Source organism: Betta splendens, chromosome 22 (genome assembly GCF_900634795.4).
Source record: "Betta splendens chromosome 22, fBetSpl5.4, whole genome shotgun sequence".
Lineage (NCBI taxonomy): Eukaryota > Metazoa > Chordata > Actinopteri > Anabantiformes > Osphronemidae > Betta > Betta splendens.
Genome location: NC_040900.2, coordinates 9456527 through 9477111, shown reverse-complemented (window position 1 = coordinate 9477111; position 20585 = coordinate 9456527). Strand labels below are relative to the sequence as shown.

Here is a 20585-nt window from a genome sequence, read left to right as displayed (position 1 = left end):
GATGCGTATTTAGACTTCATTAATGATCACGTCTCTTAGTTTAAAAATATCAACAGTGAGATCAAATGTACATTTATTGTCACTGATGCAGATCCCGGGCTGAATCACTTTCTCCCACAAATGAACTTGGACGTTTGTGCCTGTTTGAGCCCGGGGCTGTTTGTTAAAAACATAAAAAAAGTCCGTGCATGACGTGCTTTTGTTTACCGCTTGGCAGCCTGTCAGTGTAACGGCCACAGCCAGTGCGTCAACGACAGCGTGTGCGAGAAGTGCGAGGACCTGACGACGGGCCGCCACTGCGAGAGCTGCATCTCCGGCTTCTACGGGGACCCGACCAACGGAGGCAGCTGCCAGCGTGAGTCTCCGCGGGTCGCTCGCTCCGGCCCTAAATCAGCCCGGACGGGCTTTACGCGCGCAGGCTTCATTTAACTTGTCGATATTTTACAGTTGGGTTTTATGTCGGCCGTTTTCCTGAATTCTGGCTCCACAATGAAGTGGTCCCGCGGGACGTTGAAGATTGACTCCGCTCTGCAGTCAATCAGACGACAAACCACTCATTCACTCGTTTGACTGTTCATTTTACTTCTCAAGGATGTAATAGTTTTAGCCGTTTATTTTTTTTGCACTTTTAATTCCAGGTGTCCCTCTGGATTCTGCATGTAATCAGTTCTACGTCAGTGACAGCCAATCAATAACCCTCCCTGTCTCTGCATATCTTTATCTTGAAAGTATTATGCGTTTGTTGTTTGCTCTCTCTTGCTGCCTGGCTGTACGTCTAATCTCTCCCCGGGGACCGCTGCATTTCCACACAACTAATCCCCACATTATTTACATCCCTTTGAGTTAAGAGGTTTTATGGGTGTAAATAAAAAGTACACCGTCAGTACCTCGAACGGGCCCTAATACGCAAATAACCTAGATGACAAATGTGCATAAATTAGGATAAAATCGTAACACGGGACGTTGTTCCACCAGCTGTTTCCCGTTGTTACTCTGATTTCAGCATGTTTGCCAGCTGTTTATTCCATGGAGCTGAATAATTAAAATAATTATTATAAATGTTAACATTTGCGCGGGTTCAATAATTAGTAAAATCCTAATGGACTTGAAGTCGTTGTGAAGAGATGTTTAATTTGTCCCTGGGGATGTGGAACATCAGCTCGTGGAGCTCCTGTGGGAGTTGCTCTCACCTCTATGAACATGCTTTACTCTGGAAGTGAACTCCTGTTCCAGAGCTGGATGCTTCCGCCCCCGATTGCTCAGACTTGTGTCGCTGCCCGTGAACATCATTTTTGAGTATCTGGCCTCAGGGTGTGGTTCCGAAAGGACAGGTCCGGGGGGGGGGGGCTTCAATCCAACTTCAGCAGTGACAGACCAATATCGAGGCGTGCAGTCGCTGGGAGGAGCGGCCTGACTCCACTGATCTTTTCTAGTCAAATATTTCAGTTTTATTATTTAGATGATTGGTTATAGGACCTGTACCAAATCAAAAATACACTGACATTTTAAACTCTGTGGAATAGAGAGAAGAAAAGGAGCTCGCCCTTATTACGCCGCTGTGAAACGTAATATCTCCCGACTTCACCGGTGCACTTAAATGTCACATCTCATTGTCTTTTTGCTCAGCCTGCAAGTGCAACGGTCACGCCAGCATGTGCAACCCCAACAACGGCAAGTGCTTCTGCACCACCAAGGGCATCAAAGGAGACCGCTGCCACCTGTGAGTTGACCGAATTATGACCTGCACTGACATCATGAGTGCTGGTTTCTGTACTTAGACACTGCGCTGGGTTGTTGGTGGAGAAGCCTACATGCCTCATGTAAATTTCATGTTTGTCACTATCAGTGTGAGACTATTTTTGAATTCTTCACCTTTTAGCTGACTGAAGGTCATGACTCAAGCACGTGGTCCTTAATCCATCTTCCTTCTGCCCCACCTTTTCTCACTGTCCCTTTCTCCTGTTTTTTGCCCCACTTCTGATCATCTATCTTCCACCTTCCTTCTCAGGTGTGAAGTCGAGAATCGTTACCAAGGCAACCCCCTCAAAGGGACATGCTACTGTAAGTGGAATTCCAATTACCAACTTCACAGAAGGGGGAGTGGGGGGGTGGGGGCAGGAAAGCACAGTGAGGCCTGACTCTTCCTCCTTGTTCGGGTCAATGCTGAGACAGTAACATGGCCCTTAAATCAAAGTAGGTCTCAAGTAGTTTTATGTTTAACGAAATCGCAGCCAGGGGAGAAACGGCTTTTTTTTTAAACAAGTCGCAGGTTAGAAAAAAAAAAATCGAAAGTAAGACACAGATGAAAGTGAATGGAGCTTTTGAAGGTCCGGCTTTCTCTCTCCTCCTGCTGCACTGACCTTCATTCTGCCGGGGACGGTGCGCACGCTGCAGATTAATCGCTTGTTGCTGTCACTGCTGTTAATTGTGATCGTGAGAGTAGGAACTCTTCCAGCCTGCAACACGTCCTCTATGGTCATCAAACCATTACTCCTCGTTATTTTCAGATGCAAAAACATTTTTTTACCCAATCTTGAAGGGGCTATAAATAGTTTCAGACCCGGTGGAGTCATGTACTTGCTCCACTTCCAGACTGACACAGCTCGCATCAGTAGCCGGATTTAATGGGTCATGTTGTCTAACCACGGCGAGCTGCTTTCATATCCACTAAGAGAGAGTGGCAGCACTTAATAATAATTAAAGCGTTGAGCTAGAATGCGGACGGACTGTGTGAAAGGGGCATTTCCTGCTCAAAGGTTAAATGTTTCTCGGCAGCAGATGTTGTCGTCCTGCACCGATTCCACCCATCACAGGGGCTTGGAAAATGGCAGCCAGTGTGGCCAGTAAGTGACAAAGGAAATTAGTTTTCTTGAGCAGATCAATAGCGTCTGACTGTGAATGGAAAATCGATTTTCAAGTTTCCAGGTTGCGATAGGTGTGTTATTATTAAAAAAAAAAAAAAAAAAAAACGGGGGAGAAAGTTGTGAAACACATGACTGGCTCCATTTCAGCGTTTGCTGCATGACTTTCTGTCTAAGCTGGTCGCATGTGCTAAGGTGTGTGACGCAGCCGCCGCCGTGACCTTTATCAGAGAACACGCACCCAAATCGCCGGGTCCATCCCAGAAAGTCAATAGAGTTTTGAAATGGAAAACGCACGGGGATGATTTCTCGCCCCGAGCGCTGTCTGAAAACATGCTCTTGTGTGACTTTCAAACTCGACTGATGGAGCCATTCTTCTTCATCTTCTGTAATCCCCTCCACGCTGCCTCACGCCCACACCTCCGGCTCGATCGCTTCAAACAGACACGCTGCTCATCGACTACCAGTTCACCTTCAGCCTGTCGCAGGACGACGACCGCTACTACACCGCCATCAACTTCGTGGCCACACCTGAGGAGGTGAGTCTCCAGTGGATGCCCCCCAGCTGTCACTTTGATCAGGATTAAAGATGGCACAGTCACACGCTCCTAACAGAGTCTGTTCTCCTGCATCCAACACTCTCTCCTCGCGTCTCATCAATGACCATCACTGCATCTACAAAGCAACTCTTATTTATAGCAGCTTGAGTACGTTGGTTTAACATCTTCTAAATGAGAGATTTTAATTTTCCAGCAAAAACAAGCATCAGCTATGATGGGATTACTTCCCCTGCTGGCTCCATTACAGCCCACTTAGCAGAGGACAGAGCGTATAACAAGGAACTATTTAGCAGTATTATATCAGATCTTTATTAAAATCAGGCTCCCAGCGACTCTGGAAGGCCGAGTACATAATAAAGTTTAGTGCATAAGCGGAAATACTACAGTACGTCAAGCTACTACAGTATGGAGCCCAAACACAGGCGCATAAGATCTCGGTGTAATTAAAGCGGTGATTGTAGAATCAGTCGGCTGCTGATGACTGTAGACGCGCGGTAACGAACACCAGACTGAACGGGATGTCACTCATCGCGCAGCTGCTGCTTCGGCAAATGAAAGCATGTCCACTCCTGTTTACCTGGCTGCAGCATCTGGAGCAGAAACCCTAACGAAGGATCTGATTAAATATTCCAGATGGTAATCACCCCCCCCCCCCCCCCCCCAACAACCCCCCCCCCCCCCCCCCCCCCCCCCCCCCCTCGACAAAGCTTTAACAACATTTGGTTTTGTCTTACTTCTTATCTGATATGCAGCACAGCGTGGGTGAAAGAACCCAAAACGTTTTATACGTTATACAATTTTAATTATATGCAGTTTATTCCTATGTAAATAGAAGATATTTGTCATTTACATAATTTAGCCCTTTTACCTTTTTATCTTCTGTTTAATGTGTTTGAGAGACTCGTCAATTATTAACAGATAGTCAGTCAACATTAATCAGGTGTCAACTTACACCTACTTAACATTATCATACCTCATATCTCTTAGTGTTTTAATACGCATCATTTTCATCCCCCACACTTGTTCAAACATTTGCTTTGCTAATTGAGCTTCCATTAGCTGTGCAAAGCTGCTGTAGTCTGCAGTTCAGATAGGGGTTCAGACAGGTGCAAACCGGAGCTGGAAGCCCGGAAAAAAGCGCCTGCTCTGCATTTACTGCACAGCACCGACGCCTTTTGACCCGCTGCTAATAATGTTTGGTTTCCATCATTTTTTCCATCAGAAAAAAAAAAATGGACATCTGTCTCCGGGTGTAGAATGAAACGACAGCCATGATTATGCTGAGGCCTGTTTTTTCTCTGCTCTCTCTCCTTTTTTAGCCAAATCGGGACCTAGACATGTTCATAAATGCCTCAAAGAACTTCAACCTGAACATCACGTGGGCCACGAGCTTCACCGGTACGTCTCAGCAGGGACCCTGGTAACGCTGAAGCAATTAAGACCCATGTGTCAGTTTTAACTTATCCAAAGTCCAAACGCTTTGCTGGACTCATAAGTGGTTTTGTTCATTTGTATTCGTTTATGTCTCAAAATGTGTAGCAACTGTTGATAGGGAAAACAACCACTCTAATAATTCTGCTAATTCATTAATTGTCAGCTGCACATGTTGATTTCTTCCCGTATGTCTGCCTTTTAGCAGGAACCCAGACCGGGGAGGAGATCCCCATCGTCTCCCGGAGTAACATCAAGGAGTTCAAAGACAGCTTTTCCAATGAGAACTTTGATTTCCGCAACAACCCGAACATAACGTTCTTCGTTTATGTCAGCAACTTCTCATGGCCCATTAAGATTCAAGTAAGCTTCGGTGCCCACAGAACCAAGTAGAGATGTTTGCAGCATCGCAGTCACAGTCATTTTCATTTATGAGCGATCGTAGATAACTAAATAAATGACTTGTTTAAATCACATCCTGCAGACATTTTATATATTCGTATATAAAATGTAGGAAAAGTAGCGTTAACTACTATAAGTAAAGGAAAATCCACAGTTACCACATTTAATCAGAACATGCTAATGGATTATTTACCTTTCACATGTACTGATCAGCATTTGCGTACTGGTTGGTGACGGCAGGAAGAAGTCTGACTAGTTAGATGTGACACAGGAGTCCATAGAGAGGCTTTGTGCTGCCACATTGCTGGAAAGCAGAAGTGGCGGTGCTGCGAGGACACAAGGGGGAAAATGTGACAAAGTGAAAATTGACACGAATCACAGTTGATTGGATGAAATATGGGAGCAGTGTGAGAAAGAGAGAGTCTCCCAGATAGATTGAAATATGCTGCAGCTTCAGAATAAGAACAATTAGCTCTAAATACAACAAAGGGAACTGGGCCAAGGTGTGCCTCATGCTTTTATTACATCTGCACGCATGCTCATTAATAAGCAGTTCTATGCAAACAATGAAGGCATTGCATTATTGATGTCTGTATGTATTCATAAAATGCATCAACAAAGGCACAAAGGTCACGTGTCATAACTGGAGCTCATTCAGTCTGGAAATGCTTTCGCCTGATTCCAGTACAGTGTGCTGACGCGGTGGATAGGACTGTGTTTCTGCTGACTTGGTGACTGGTTGTTCTGTGAGAGCTGAGCAACAATCGATGTTCCTCCAAACGGGTCTTCAACAGTTCACCAGTCGTTTCAGGGGAAATATGTGTATTTAAATGAAGGATTTTCACTTAGAACCAGGGGTGTTTTTCTTATTTAAGTTGGTGAAAGGTTGGGTTTACAAAGTTATCTTTGACCATCAAAGGTTCCTTACAATTTCGAGGACGTAACTTTAAATCAATAAGCCTGTTTGCCCTGTTACTGTTTGATGAATCTTATTCTGATAGCGATCAGCTGATGACTTGATGCTCTGGTACCAGTTGAAAACAATTTTTAAATACATATTTATCTTTCACTATGGACTCCTTAGACTTCGACATGGAGCTTCAGGCTCAGACTTAACTTGGACTACATCTACCGCTGGTTCAGAATTTAACTTTTGTATGTATTTACATACTTACACACAATTTTAAGTAAACTGTTCACGCACACTCTTAAGCATGCAGATCTTCAGAATAAATGCACAGCCAGTGAGCGTGCAAGGCTCTCTGGGCCTGAGTCTGTGCGCTCCCTGCAGCCAACCAGCTTGTGTGCAACCCCTGCTCGGTCCCGCCAGTGATCTGACTGGTTGCGCTGTGCAGGCGCCTTCCCCCCTGCCCTCCTCCCGACGGGGAGTGAAATCCTGCCTCCATCTTCCACGTCCTGCCTTGTGAATGTTTGGAGTTCTCTTAGCCTGAGGAGTCCAGCTGCCGCCGGCCAGCCTCAGGAGGTCTCCTCGGCAGCCGAGAGCATTGCCCCTCTCAACCTCCTCCTCCTCTCAACTCACCTTCTGTCTTGCTGGGTGGGATGATGTAGAAGAGAGTCCCTGTTTTTCAAAATAAAGCAGCCACAGCTGCTAGCGTGTCCATTTCCCTTCTTTGAACTCATGGAGCTTTACCTTCGTCAGCAAGGTAACTTTTTTTTTTAAATACTTCTCCTGCCACCAATATCTTTTCTAGCTTTTCTCCTCTTGCTACCTTTTTGCACTCGCCCTGCTTCGAGTTTGCAGCTTGGCATTGGAATGCTCGGCGTGTGTGTGTGTGTGTGTGTGTAGTCGTAGGTGGTTGGTCCGCCAGCGCTGGCAGTCAGAGATTGGAGTGCTGGGAAAACGGTTCATAAACAGCAGTCGAGAAAGAGCAAGGGCAAAGTGGAATGTTAAGTTGAAACACATGCTGCATTCAGAGCAGGCTGCGTTGCTTCTGTTTACCCTCACGTGGTCGGAAGTGGCCCCAGAACAACGTGAATGCTGCTTTTCTTCCCTTCGCCGTGACTCGGCAGGCTGCAGTCGCCAGCTGTGTGTTGCAATAAATAGGCACCGCACCCGGCTTAGTTCCCGTTGAAATATATCAGCGAACCCGTGTATTTGGGTGTGTGGCGGCACAAAATGCAGAAAGCCCCCGAGAAGCACAAGATGGTGAATAGCAGGAGAGATCCTTCCAAGCGAAAATGGTTCACACTGGTCACAGTGAATCTGGAGATTAGTCAGCGCCTGTTTTTTTTTTTTTTTTCTGTCCTGACAAAGCGTTGATATGAATTTCATGATGTTTGTAATGAAACGCAGACCCCAGGCTAATTACATTACAGAGCTGTGATCTCCTGTCCCGTGCCTTAGTGAACATGTCACGATGTGGAAGAGATTAGAGCTGCCTCCCAGCCGTAGCTCAGCTTGCAACACTGAACCATCAGCCTGATACTTGATGAAACCGGCGTCTTCAGTCATACGACTCCGAACCGGCGCATCCGCGTCGGTATGAGGGCGCGCGCGTTCCAGCTCCCACCGGGTTTTGATCCACTTTCCTCAGTCTTTTCCCATTCTGTGGAACCTGTTGAGAGCGGCACTGATAACCCGCACTTCGCTTCAAAACCCCAGCGTTACGCTGGTGGCTGTCAGAAGCCATTAAAGGCAGAACGGGGGTCTTAATGCCCGGTGGCAGGCTGTCGGCCCTGCTGCGAGGTCCCTGCAGCCCCTAAAGAGTCACCCTCTGCTGGGCACGTGATGAGAGCTCCCAGCACCCAGCTCACACTGGAATAACTGTTATGTCACACCTTCTCATTGAGACACTGCTGGTCATGTAGTAGCAAATAATTATGGTCTTGGTGTTTTAATGATTCAATTCAGCTCTTTAATAAAAACCTCTCCCATTTTAGTTTTAAACAATCTCCTTTGAACATCCTATTACTCATTTCACTGAACCACAAAGTAAAATATTTATTGTCAAATTTCTTGCTCAAATCTGATCAGAATAACTCGGTGCTTTCCGAAGGTTTTATATTTTTAATCTTAGTTTCAGAGTGATGCATAAGAGGAGCGAAGCCCGTCTGACAGTCAGTTCACTGTAAGTGATTATAATTGAAGATGCTTTAATAGATGGCAGCTCACTCTTCATGCTGTGTTAGTGCCCTGATTGACAGCACTTGAATCTTGGCAGCGTCGGTGCCGTTGTTTGTCGCCCTGATCACAAAATCTCCTCCGTAGTCGTTACCGGTGACAGCTTTTTAAAAGTTTTCTCCGGCCTGTTTGACACCCTGAGCTTATCTCCGGCGTTAAACAGTCTGGAGCCGAATTATTACGCCGAGGTTTCTGCACTCAACAGTAATCAACAGCAACACATTAGCAGGCCAGATGGTGCCGCCTGCACAAGTAAATGAGACCCCGGGCCGTTGGCGCCACACACACGCACAGCGCTTCACCAAAGAGGCCAGCACCTATGGCCCAGCATTGTGTCTGCGCACAATCCCTGTAGATTTATTCCCATTCATACCCATTCCCATTTAAGTGTTTTTTTTATTTCCCATGTAGTGCCGTTATTCTTGATCACATTAGGAATTCATGGACTAATCCTGCATCCACACAGCTTGGTTTTGGCTTTTGTGTTTCTCCCCCCTTTCTCCTGCTTTGGTTCTTTTTTTTTTTTTTTTTTTCTAGAGGAATTATATGCAAATCCCTGCTTTGCTGAGGAATATTAAGCAGGAGCAGTGATGAGGTCTGGTCCAAGGTGTCACCTCTGAGGAAAGTGTGTGAGGGGAATTCTGCCTGTGGCGTGTGATGCAGGACCGCTGCTCGGCCAGTGGGAGGCAGTGTTGAGTTGTGGCAGGCGTACGGTCACATGTTGAGGTAGTTTGAGGTGGCCGTGGGCGTAAGTGTCGACGAGGAGGGGGAGGACGGGGGCTGGGGGTGGTGTCGCGCTGCCAGTGTTACCTTTGGCAGCCTTGAGTACGACTGAATGTCATTAGTACAATTGCACTTAGGATGATTACATGGTGAACATTGGTGCCCACGTGTGCCCACGACATGGCGTCGCTTTGGCACACGGGCAGTGCTGAACCCAGATAAGCAGACAGACTGTTCGTTGGGATCGTCCACAACGCGAGGGAGCGTGCAAAGTCATTGATCGAACCACCCGCAAGATGCTCACGGCACATTTTCAAGGGCAGCGCTATTAAAAATACCCACATGAGCTTAAAGTGTATTTGGCTGCAACACGTTGTGAGATCTACAAGGTCAAATCTCATGTTCGGGTGAATAATGCTGAGGCCTCTCTCTCTCTCTCTCCTAACAGATCGCCTTCTCCCAGCACAGTAACTTCATGGACCTCGTGCAGTTCTTCGTCACGTTCTTCAGGTGAGCCTCCCTCTACGCTCCACCCTGTCTGCTGCGCTCACGGCGGCTGCAGCCTCCTCCTCCTGTGCGTCCGCGGCGGTGATGAATCGCCCGAGCTGCTCCGCCGGGCCTGCGCTCCACTCGTTACTGTGAAGAAGTGCCGCAGCCGGGGCGGTAGACGCCGTGGGCGCTCGCGGGCAGTTATTTAACCCAGTTACAGCACGCGCGCACGGCCGCGTGCCACTCGGTAAACAATGCAGAGAGCGAGCGGCCTGAAGATGAAGAAGCCCTGAAATGTGCACGCCTCGGCCCCCTGGAAACGAAAACATTGGATTTGGCACATGATGCATGTCAGTCATGTATCTCACACAGCCAAGGCACAGTCCTGCCAAGCGGTTCCCACTAAATGTCATATTTTAGCGACTGACATATTAGCAGCAGCATATGGCACACGGCAATGTTATCGTCCCAGAAAACAACACTGACACACAACCAGGCTGTAAGTATGGTGCAGAGACTGTTACAGCAACACGCGCTTGTTTGGGCCTCCACTGGACCTGGAGGTTCATCATTAGTGCGAGCTGGACTAGTTCTGCTTCCATCTTTGCCAAGTACAGGTAAAAATGGCCACGTGTAGCTGCTGAAGGCGCCGGCGTCCATCTTTCAGAGCAAGCGGCTGAAGGACGCTGCAACAGCGAACAGCTGCTGATGCGTAAATGTTTGCGGCTTCTCAGTCTGATTTACCACTGTGACACTGAGTCTGCAGAACGTGTGGGAAGAATGAAGAGCATCGTCACTCTGGCTAATGATACGGCTGGTTAAGTCATAAACACGGCTGAGTCAGATATCGCAATCCACGATGCCAGCGACGGACGGCACCGAGTCGCGGCGGGGACGTTACTTCATGTCTTGCGCGTCTCCGTCCTGTGACACATCTCTCACGTTGGGCTGAATCGCCTTTGAACGCTGACTGGAATTTAAAAACGAAACTCTGAGTCGGTTGTGGGTTTGTGACTGGTTCTGTTGCTCACGCTGGAGACGTGTGCACGCGGCGAGCCCTCATGCATCACCGGGCCTGTATTTTTTCGCCTTTTCAGGATCTGCTGTAATGCGTTATTGATTTTTTTTTTTTAAATGACTGGGCACACGCGTCGTCCCTTCGATGCTTCGCCGTGTGTGTGCGTATTTCTTTCTTTCTGTCCACTGTCTTTCATGTTTGTTTGCTCTTCACATTGGCCTGGGAACAAAAAAAAACAAAAAAAAAAACAGCTGACGATTCCAACTCGCGCCGCTCGTATTGATCCTGCAGCCATGCAAAGGCGGAGAGGTTTGTCCGGGCTGATTTGAGGCATTCACTTCTGTATTTTTCCCTAATACGCTGCTGTTGAATAGCAGCCGGTCTCTGCTCTCTGCTTTTTTCCCCCTGGATGCTGTTATTCGCATCACTCCTCACGAACGCCGACCCTGCAGTTTGCTCGCTCGTGATGTGCATGTTTGTACATTTGCGTCAGCATTTGAATGCTTCCGTGTCAGCGTTTGATGCATGTAACTGCTGTGTGCTGAGAGCAGCAGCCAGTCCACGGACAAAATGAGGTGCATCCTCCTCCCTCAGCTTCTCTCCTTTTCATTCCCTCCTCGTCGGACTCGCTGTCGCCCTCTTCAGTCCACTTCTTCCTGCATCCTCTGCCCTTCTGTCCTCTCTCCTCCTCTGTATCTGCATTCTCTTCCATCTCCAGCTCCCCTCCTCCTTCCTCCATCCTCCCTTCTTTTCTTGCCTCTTGCTTGCTGTTAATCCCACAGTCGAGTCTTTTTCTGTCTCCTCCGCCGCCACTGATTCAGCGCAGATGAGTCGGGCCCTAAAGTTAGTGAGCTCGCAGCCTTGTCCCCGTTCGCTCCGTCTTCCTCTCGGCGCCGCATTGTTTGTGTTGCGGGGGAGGAGAGGGATGCTAATTAACGGGGAAATTGTTTGCACGTCTCCGCCGCGGCTCCGGCGGCGTCTTAATCTCGCGCTCGCGCCGTGCCACGTTCCCCGTGGGGACAGATCAAGGTGGCGCCATCCCGTTATCTGCAGCGCCGGCACAGATCCCGCCACCAGCGCTCTGCAGCCGCGGTAAACATCGGCCGTAACGACAAACAGATGCGTTCACATATTCACGTCCAGCTGTCCGGCGCCGCCTCACCTTAGGCCTCTTTGTGTTGACTCATTGCGGCGTCCCCACGTTCACGGGAAACTTTGTGAATGTTTTACAAACGGAATGTTGTCTCTGTTTGTGAAAGTCGACTGTTTTCTTCCCGGCCCGGAAAAGCCCTGGAGAATATGATATTTTCTTAATATTTCTTGGCGAAATGCAATGAAAATGTGTTTTTGAGCTCTCGAGCTGCCGTGTTTTTAATTTTAAACTTGGCTGCTTTCAAAGCAACTGCCCTTTGAAGTAACGGTGACCCGAATGACAAATTTCTTGGCAACATAAGTCCAAGCTGCTGGGTGGATGGATGGATGGATGGATGCTGCAGCGCGCGGCGGCTTTGTAACGTTGCAGGCTGACACACATTTGTCATGGAAATATGACTGGAGTTGTGGCACTTTCAGAAGTCTGCGCTTATTTATGCAGCATCTTCCTTCTCCTCGCGATAAACAAGCTCTGTTCCTTTAAACGGAGGAAGTCGGTTTGTTTACGAAGTAGCTGCATGTGAAAGTAGGACTTGACCCACAGAGGTTACAGTTAAGCGTCTTCCAGATTTAATGGCACTTAATTAGCAGAATTACATAAGAACACTTTAATGTCCTCTGCAGCCAAGTGTTTGTTCTCGTTGTAGCCGTTCTGCAGAGTCAACCAGTTCACAGCAGTGCGAACAAAACACCATCATGCATTTATTACTATTACACATTATGCATTTGCTGTCTAGAAACAAGGTTAAAACACAGTAATACATTGGCTATGATAATAAACGTGTGTAACAGCTGTTTGTTTACGGCTACTTGGATATTTAGAGGCTCACGCACTGACTAGTCCTGATAGGAACTGATGACCTCCTTCATTCAGCGTCTGTGGGAACCTGTTGTTCTGGGACGGTCAGTGCAGCACTGACGCACGGTGGCCTGGAAAGTTGTGCTTCTCCCGAGACCGCTCGTCCTCAGCACATCTTCGCCGCCTGACGGCTAATGCTGCAATCGCCCGTGCTTTTTGTGCTGGGAGCTTCCCTCTAACACCCCGACTTACATGTATTTTTAGTGCAAGCGCGGTCCCAGTGGGATGCGAATCCCTGGAGCTGCAGTGCGAAGCACCCAGAAGTGTCATAGATCCTCCAGTCTGTTTCCTCAGACTTTTCTAAATAGGCTTCTGATTTTAGATCAGTTTAATGTAGGTGCCACAAATCTTTACAGCTCACTGTAAAGCAGCTCCACATGGAACTACCAGCACAAATGCTTAAAATACCCTTAAAATTAACGAGGCTTCACTGCACAGTGTTGTCAATTAAAAGGATAAAAAGATTAATATTGCAGTTTTAAACACGACGGTTACACTGACTACAAAGTTCATGTGTTATCCAGCCTGTTTCAAGTCATGGTAGTTAACTGCAGGCCAGAAATGACCTGCACAGACGCTCACCTTTCAAATGTCATCCTCGGAGGGTTAATCAGAACCCGCATGAAGACAGAGCTCGCCGCACTCTGCGGCTCGTCGGGCGATCAGCCATTCGTGGTGCTGGCTGTTTGAACAGGGCGGAGATGTGCAGGCATTTAGAGGCGCTGCCAGCCGGCTGCCCGCCCTGGGCCAAGATGCTGCATGTGTGGGCGGTTGGCATAGGCCAGTGAATCCCCCTGCTGCCATCAGGGGGCTGAGCTCCTCTCCTCTGATAGACAAGCTTGAGTGATTATTTACTACATTGCGTGCAGATCGGAAGCTTCAGCAGGTCCAGGTTTCATATTTGAGCCCACCATCGACCTGCTCTCGCTGACCTCGTCCTGAGCCGTTTACTTCATTAAAGCCAAGAGGTGATTAGTGTTGTCACTCAGGTCTGAAGCAGCCTCCCAGTCCTGTGTTTCTACCCTCGTCGGTCCGACTTCCACTCTCCACCGCTGGGCCTCTTGTGTTGCAGCTGTGAAATCACACATTCAAATGATCCGATCGGTTCAGTTTATAATTCACAAGTCTGTGTGTAGAATCATATGTACGTCCTCCATCTGCACCCTTCTGATGTTCTGTATTTGCAACTAGTAGAGACACCATGAAAGCAGTGAAACAGACATTTGGGTCAAACAACGCTGGCTTAAAACCAAGATGGGGACCGCGCTCCAGCTGAATCACTTATTTATGAGTGGGTGTTTTGGGCAGGTGGCCGAGCTCCGAGTGCAGACTGGCACTTTTAACACCTGCGGTCCAGCCTGGAGTCCTGCTCTGCCTTTGCTTTTAGCTTGTGTTGGTTTCAGCAGCCATTTGTGCATAATAGAAATACGGAGTTGATTTATTATGGTTTGAGAAGCGCCGCCGCATTCGTTTCAGACCCATCGGACGAAATGCCGTCACTCAGGTGCCTTCTGTTTGTCTTTCTCACTGCGTCTTCGCAGCTGCAGTCTTTGCGGGTCAGCCGAACATATTGGCTTCCTAATAGCAGTTAAACTGCAGTCTGTTTACTGAGACCGGATCATTCTCAATCATTTCCCCGTGGAATTCGTTCCCGGTGGCTTCATTATCGAGCGCCCAGCTTCCCCCGTCTTCAAATTGGGGGAGAGATCCATCATAATGATGAGTTGAAAAGAAAGTGACATTGACCCCGACTGTGATGTGGCGGCGCGTTCTCGGGGCAGCGCGGTTCCTCCTCTCACCATTTTGTGTTTGTATACAGACGTCGGGACGCATGAGCGTCACCGGCAGCGGTGACAGGACGCGTGATGGGTGATTGACAGCAGGACAAAGTGTGCAGAGGTCTGCAGCACAAAGCTGGAATGGAGGAGCACAATCTTTTAAACAACAAACCGACTACAGTACTGGGAATTTAGTATTTCTGTGGTTTAATATATATATATTACTCAACAATTATGATCTAGTTGGAGGCAGTTGATTCATCTCAGTGACACTGTAGTGGAACGTGGTGCAGTACCGTGGCTCAGGTTTAGTAATTGGATCCCTGGACATGCTTGTGGGTTGCTGATTTGTTCTCCTGCCTCCTGATGTGAAAGCAGGCGAAGGTTGTCGTAGCTCTGTGTTCATTAAGCGAGGCCCGAGTTTGAGGAAAACGTCCGTTTCACCCTAAACATGTTACGTTAGAAGACAGTTTTGAGGGTAGAGTTGCGGGTTGCGGGGCGCCTTTCGTGCTCTTCGCCGCTCGTGTCACGTGTGGGTGCACGGTTTGCCGCTTGCTTTTCCAAACACACTCTCCTCGCCCTCCGCTCGCTCCGTGTGGCGTTGACTGACAGCTCTCTCTCACTCTCTCTCTCTCTCTCTCTCTCTCTCAGCTGAACGCGCTCAGGCCCTGCCTGTGTGTCCTAAGGGGACTCCCCGGGCGCTCTGAGGTGCTGGCGTCTCCTCCTCCTCCTCCTCCTCCTCCTCCTCCTCCTCCATCTTCATCCGAGCATTTACTGCTGCATCACGCTTTCCTTCTGTCTTTCTTCCACGCTCGCTCTCCCCGCTACTTTCTTTCTCGTCCTCATCCTCCTTTAACTCCCATCCCTTGCATTCTTTAACACTGTCTTTGTATCTGACCTTATTGTCAGGTTATCAGCACGGCGCCAGAAAGAGATGTTGCCGATAGGGAGCGTGCGAGAAACACCTCGCGGCTAAACCTTCCTGCGGATAGGTGGGAGAGGAGGCGAGAGCTGCCCCGCGTCTGATAAATAATAGAGGAGTCAGATCAGTCAATTTGACTCGCAGCCTCCACCCCCTGCTCCTCCTCCACCTTTTCCTCTGCGGTAATGAGAGGGGAGGAGAGCGAGGCGAACGTGAACTGGGCAGTAACGCCGGGGTGGGAAGCGCGAGCAGATCTTCCTTCATTTTCCGATTCTCCTCTTCCTCGCATCAAACGCACGCCCCCGGTCCACGTGCAGGAAGCGCCACGTTCTCCTCCTGTGGCGATAAATGTTGACAGGTTCACACGAGGGAAAGCAGGTGTTTGCAGGGATACGCACTTGACTTTGGTCATTTTCCGACCTCTTCACCTGCTCAGACGTGTTCAACCTGCTGCTTTAGTCGCGTTCAGTGTGTGAATCCTGGAATCCCCTCGGCTGCTTTGGGTCCATCGTCGCTTCTGCTTTTTATCCCTGAGCTTTTGGCGCCACAGATTCTTCTTTTCTGAGATTACACAGAACAAACTCACATTTAACACTTGTCAGCTTTGAATAGTTTCCTGCGACTACAGTAAATCCAGTTGCTTTATGAAGCCACGTCTTTACATTTCATTTTAAAATGCAATTGCTCTTCCATACGTCAGTTTGCTAGAAAACCCCTTTGCCAGACTTTTCAGTGAAATAGTTTTGAATGCTTTCACCATTTTATGTACATAAGTCATGCTGCTTGTCGGGGCAAAGACCAAGCCATGAATTTATGGACGAGTGGCCGGACTCGCACTAAAGAGTTTCGATATTGTGCCAAGCGATTAAGTGATCCGCCAGTAATGGAAGAAGTGGAGCTGTGGCGTTAATTAGCTGCAGCCCGGCTTCGGTTTGGGAAGCTCTTTATAATGTTATTAAGCCCAGCTAGGCAGGACTTGCACACTGCAGCAGCATCCTCCCCTTTTCATTGGCTGTAGACCTGCCCCTCTGCCTACATGAGCACGCTTTTTGCCCTCCCCAAACCAAAAATAAAGGAGGGAGAGAGAGAGAGAGTCACGTCACTTTTTGCAGCTCCCTTTGCGAGAGGAGCGAGCAAACAAACAATCCAAAGCTGCGGAGATTATGCAGAAATTTGTATTCTCAGACACGTCCAGGCCTCCTTGTGTTTCAGGTCTGTTAGACTTGGAAGAGTCCCACCGCCCGCGCGGCTGCAGGCTTTAGTGCGGGGCAGAACAGGACCTCGGAGCGACTGCTGCGCAGCGCCTGGTTCAGTGGACAAACTTATCAGCCGTAGTGGAAATGAAATGGCGTTTGGCTGGCGAGCAGGTTTAATTTCCCACGCCGGAGCAGAAGCCGGCGGAAGGCAGGCTGTTGGATTAGTATTCAGCTGGCTGTGGACAACAGAGCTGCTCTGTTGGTGTTTGCCCTGTGGCTGTTGTCTCGCTGTCAGACCGGGCAATGACACGTCAGAGCTCACCTGTCTGGCTTCAGCAGCTCATGGCTATGATACGCTCTCTCTGCAGCCCGCTCCCCAAACACCCGGGTTCTCGTTCGACCTGATTTACTCTAGAAAGGTTGAGCATCCATTTGTTCCCGCTCATCTCGGGTTGCGGTGTCGCACCCTCAGTCTGGAACTCAAATAAAGGTCAGCTCCAGACACGAGGCGCTAGTGAGATAAAGTAGCCTGCCAGAATTGGTGACAAACTCAAACTGCACTTCTGTTGAGTTTTTTTTTTTAATCAGAGTTCCAAGGTAATAAAGCATCTAGTGCGCACGGCCTTTTGTTCATTTTATTATTTATACCTCATAGAGCCAGGATCCCTTTACGACTCCAGTGGCAAAGTTTTAATAAAAATATCCATCCATTGCAATGTCAGCTTTAAGACCTTGGAGAATAGAAAAATACAACAATAAAGAGTTGTGTAGAGAGTTCTCTGAAGGAACCAGGCGTGGGCAGCCATCTGCATCGCGTGGTTGAGGCCAGGGAACGGTGAAGAGATTATCAGGAGACTGGTGACCGCGACGACCTGTTCAGGAGGGTAGTCCTGACCTCCTTTCCAGAAATAGGTTCTCCTGGGTCCCACGGCGTTCTCAGGGTCTCTCTCAGCATATCCTGCTTCCAGAGACTCCCATCCCCGGGTCCTGTCTAGAAAACCTGGATCAGCCGCCACTTCTCTAGCTGATTTCAAGGCGGAGCTCGGAGTCTGTTTGCTCTGCTCCCGTTTGCTCACTTCCCAAAGCTATGGGAGCTGGAATGTGGATTCAAGCTCAGCTCTCTGTGATGCGAAGTCATCGCCGCTGATGGTACAGACGCTGCGGCAATCTGACGATCAGGCTCCCACCCGGCTTATGAAACCCAAATTAATTTTGTTATTCGAGTGACACCAAAATAGCAGGCAACACAAATGGCTCTCAGCAAACATGTCAGCAGCAAATTATCATCCTTATTTGATTTCGAGCAGCAAAGACCTTAATTAGCTGACATTGAAAATAATGTTTTTCAGCGTTGCCTGAGTGCCTGATTAAAAACACAACTAAGAATGTGACTTTTTTACCAAGTTACATATTTTAACAATACTCCAACAACTGGGGTCACTGTGGAAGCAGATGCAAGCGTGCTCGAAATTCTTGAAATGACATCTTCATAAAGGAAGCAGAATGAGACCAGCAGAAGTGAACGAGCACTCAGTGAAACACTTTATGAAGAATGAACCCAAGGTAAATCACACCAGGTCATAGCCTTAAACAACACAACAGTTCTTCTGAAACATTTAGTTGAATTAAATAGGAGGAGGAGACGACTGTAAATAAATGGCGTCGCTGCAGCTTTAATATGCACGACCTCCCAACTCACACACTCTCCTCTCTCTCCACATGAGCACAGGTGAGTGGGTGCCTATTAATGGCATTGGACACAATCCACGTGGTCAACAGAACCCATAATGTGGCCTCTACTGTAGCTTTCGGGCAAATTTAGCCTTAACCAGAAGCCTTTAGGAACCAGAAGAAGAACAATAGATGGTGATCTTTTTTCACTGTTTCATTGCAGTATCACCACTGGCTTGGTGCGACAGTGATGCTGGAAACGCGGTGGGTGACGTGTGATTGTCACGCGTGCTTGTGGGGGCCGGGTCCTCGTCTCTGTCCCCTGTGCGGGCGGGAGGTCCAGGTGTGGCGGCGCTGACTCACCTGGCCAGCTTCCGTTTCCATCTCCCTCTGTTGGGTCTCTAAACAGTGAACGTTCCTCCCTTCTTTCAATCTTTGTCTCGAGGCTCCTGTTTCCTGTTTGTGTCCCGGTCTCTTAACTTTGTCCTCTCCCTCGCCTTCAGACTTCGTAATCCTGTCTGTCTTCATCGCTGTCTTTCCCCATTACTGTCTGTTCCCTCTGTTCCTTTCTCCCCCCCCGTCCTTTGCCTCTCCTCCCCTCATTCCCTCCCACCCTGCTGAGCAGATAGCGCTTTGATGCGCGGCTGATACCCATTCACTGAGGTCATTCATCAGCAACGTGTCGCTCTTTAAGCAGCGAGCAGGAAGCCAGATCAATAAGACCACTGAATGGATGGATCTCTTAAGAGTCCCCCTCAGCCCGTAGAGATAAGGGATTTTTTCACGCAGGGTGGGCAGGGAAGGGTGTGGGGAGCAATGAATACAGATCTGAACACATCACAGCCGGTATTAAAATGGGCAGCAGCATTTAGATTGAATGGCTGGTACAGTTTTGGAGGAAAACTCTGCGAGCGGTCTTCCACAAAGTCCCATATATCTGGAAAAGTCATGCTTCAAGTGTAGGTTCTAATTAAATTCTCTTCTAACCCCTGGAAGAGCGTTGCCATACATTATTTCTGGGAACTCAAATACAAGGGAAAAACCGGCAGCACTTGAAACAATAAAACAAAAAAGGCTTAACATAATTCCAAGCCAGCACTTTTTCTGCCTCGGCGTGAATAAACACAGAACCCAATCAAAGGCGGCTGCCTTCTTAAGCCCACTGATCAATCCAGGTGATCTCGCATTGAATATTGCTGTAGCTGTGGGACCTGGAGAACGCTCAGACGTACTATAACTTGGAGCCTGACTTTATTCTCCTCTTTTCAATATAACAACACTGCATAGTAGTCTGCCAGCGCAGCTTCTCCGCTGATGAAAATATCCCCCAGCATGTTGTTCTTTTACTTCCCGTCCATCAAAACACCAAGGCGCAAGACTGCACTGTAAAACACAGCGAATCTGAGACGGGGAACGTCCAAGGGCCAAACAAACGGCGTCGTAAATATGCAGAACTGCAAGAATCCAGGGCAAGTTAATAAAAAAAAAAAAATCTTCAGTCGACTGGTTATGGTCGACTCTCTGCAGGGATCCGAAATCCCACACGTCCCATTAATGCGCCGACGTGCGTGTAGTTTGTGCTGGAGGAAGCTGCGTTCTTGGCCGCTCGCGTGCGGAATCGCGTCGCTAATCCTCGTGTTCGCAAGTGTGGGACAAACGCTTAACACGGGCAAACTAAGGATGAATGGGAACGATGAGATGACGCATGTGAGCGGAAGGATAATGAATAAAATGAAATAAGGGTTGATGTAAGTACATTAAGCTGCGTCGCGCTGCTGCTTTTTCTGTAACGAACACTTGCTTTTATGCATATTTGTTTGTGTTTAGAGGCGCATTTAGAGGCGCATTAACAGTGTAGATTGTGACATTCAGTGTTTCTAAGCATGGAGCTGGGGATAATGTAAAGACGGGGAGTTAATTATACCAACGGGTGAATTAGATTGGGAAGCTGCTCGTAAATCGGCGTCGCTCAGCGATGGCAGGATCCGATGCTCTCGGCAGCACCTCCAGGGGCGAAGTCTGACACTAAGGATCAGGTTTTAATGGTCAAAGGTCAAACACCTGCGTTTTAAGCTTTTTAAGAGTGTCGATTCCTTTTTAGGCATTAATAAACATCTGGATGTGAATTTGTGTGTATTTTCATTGTTGATTGTCTGGAAGGGAACTCTTGGATGGTTTTGCCGTCAGGCGGCTGATACTCACGCATCCGGAGCCAGTTGATACGAGGTGAACTCTGGGGAGACTGGGGCCAGAGAACCCGTGAGAATGTGACAGAAAAGCAGCTAAAGGCATGACAGTCGGGGAACGGCGCTCAGGCGGCAGCAGAGGCTTCCTCTGATGTCTGCGTGCACCCTTGTCTTCTCTACCTGCTCCTCTTCATA

General features: G+C 48.4%; 1 protein-coding gene across 2 annotated transcripts in view; it reads left to right on the top strand.

Annotated features, from left to right (window-relative positions):
* Positions 1-20585, top strand: part of atrn (attractin) — a 73414-nt gene that overhangs the window by 25077 nt on the left and 27752 nt on the right. Inside the window, exons 19-25 of one of the 2 annotated variants that reach the window (XM_041069041.2) lie at positions 218-355; positions 1627-1720; positions 2009-2061; positions 3306-3400; positions 4741-4819; positions 5061-5215; positions 9568-9629. In XM_041069041.2, coding sequence (XP_040924975.1) covers positions 218-355; positions 1627-1720; positions 2009-2061; positions 3306-3400; positions 4741-4819; positions 5061-5215; positions 9568-9629 — 676 coding nt within the window. Of the gene's footprint in view, positions 1-217; positions 356-1626; positions 1721-2008; positions 2062-3305; positions 3401-4740; positions 4820-5057; positions 5216-9567; positions 9630-20585 lie in introns of both variants that reach the window. The other variant, XM_029139090.3, reaches the window with a different exon arrangement.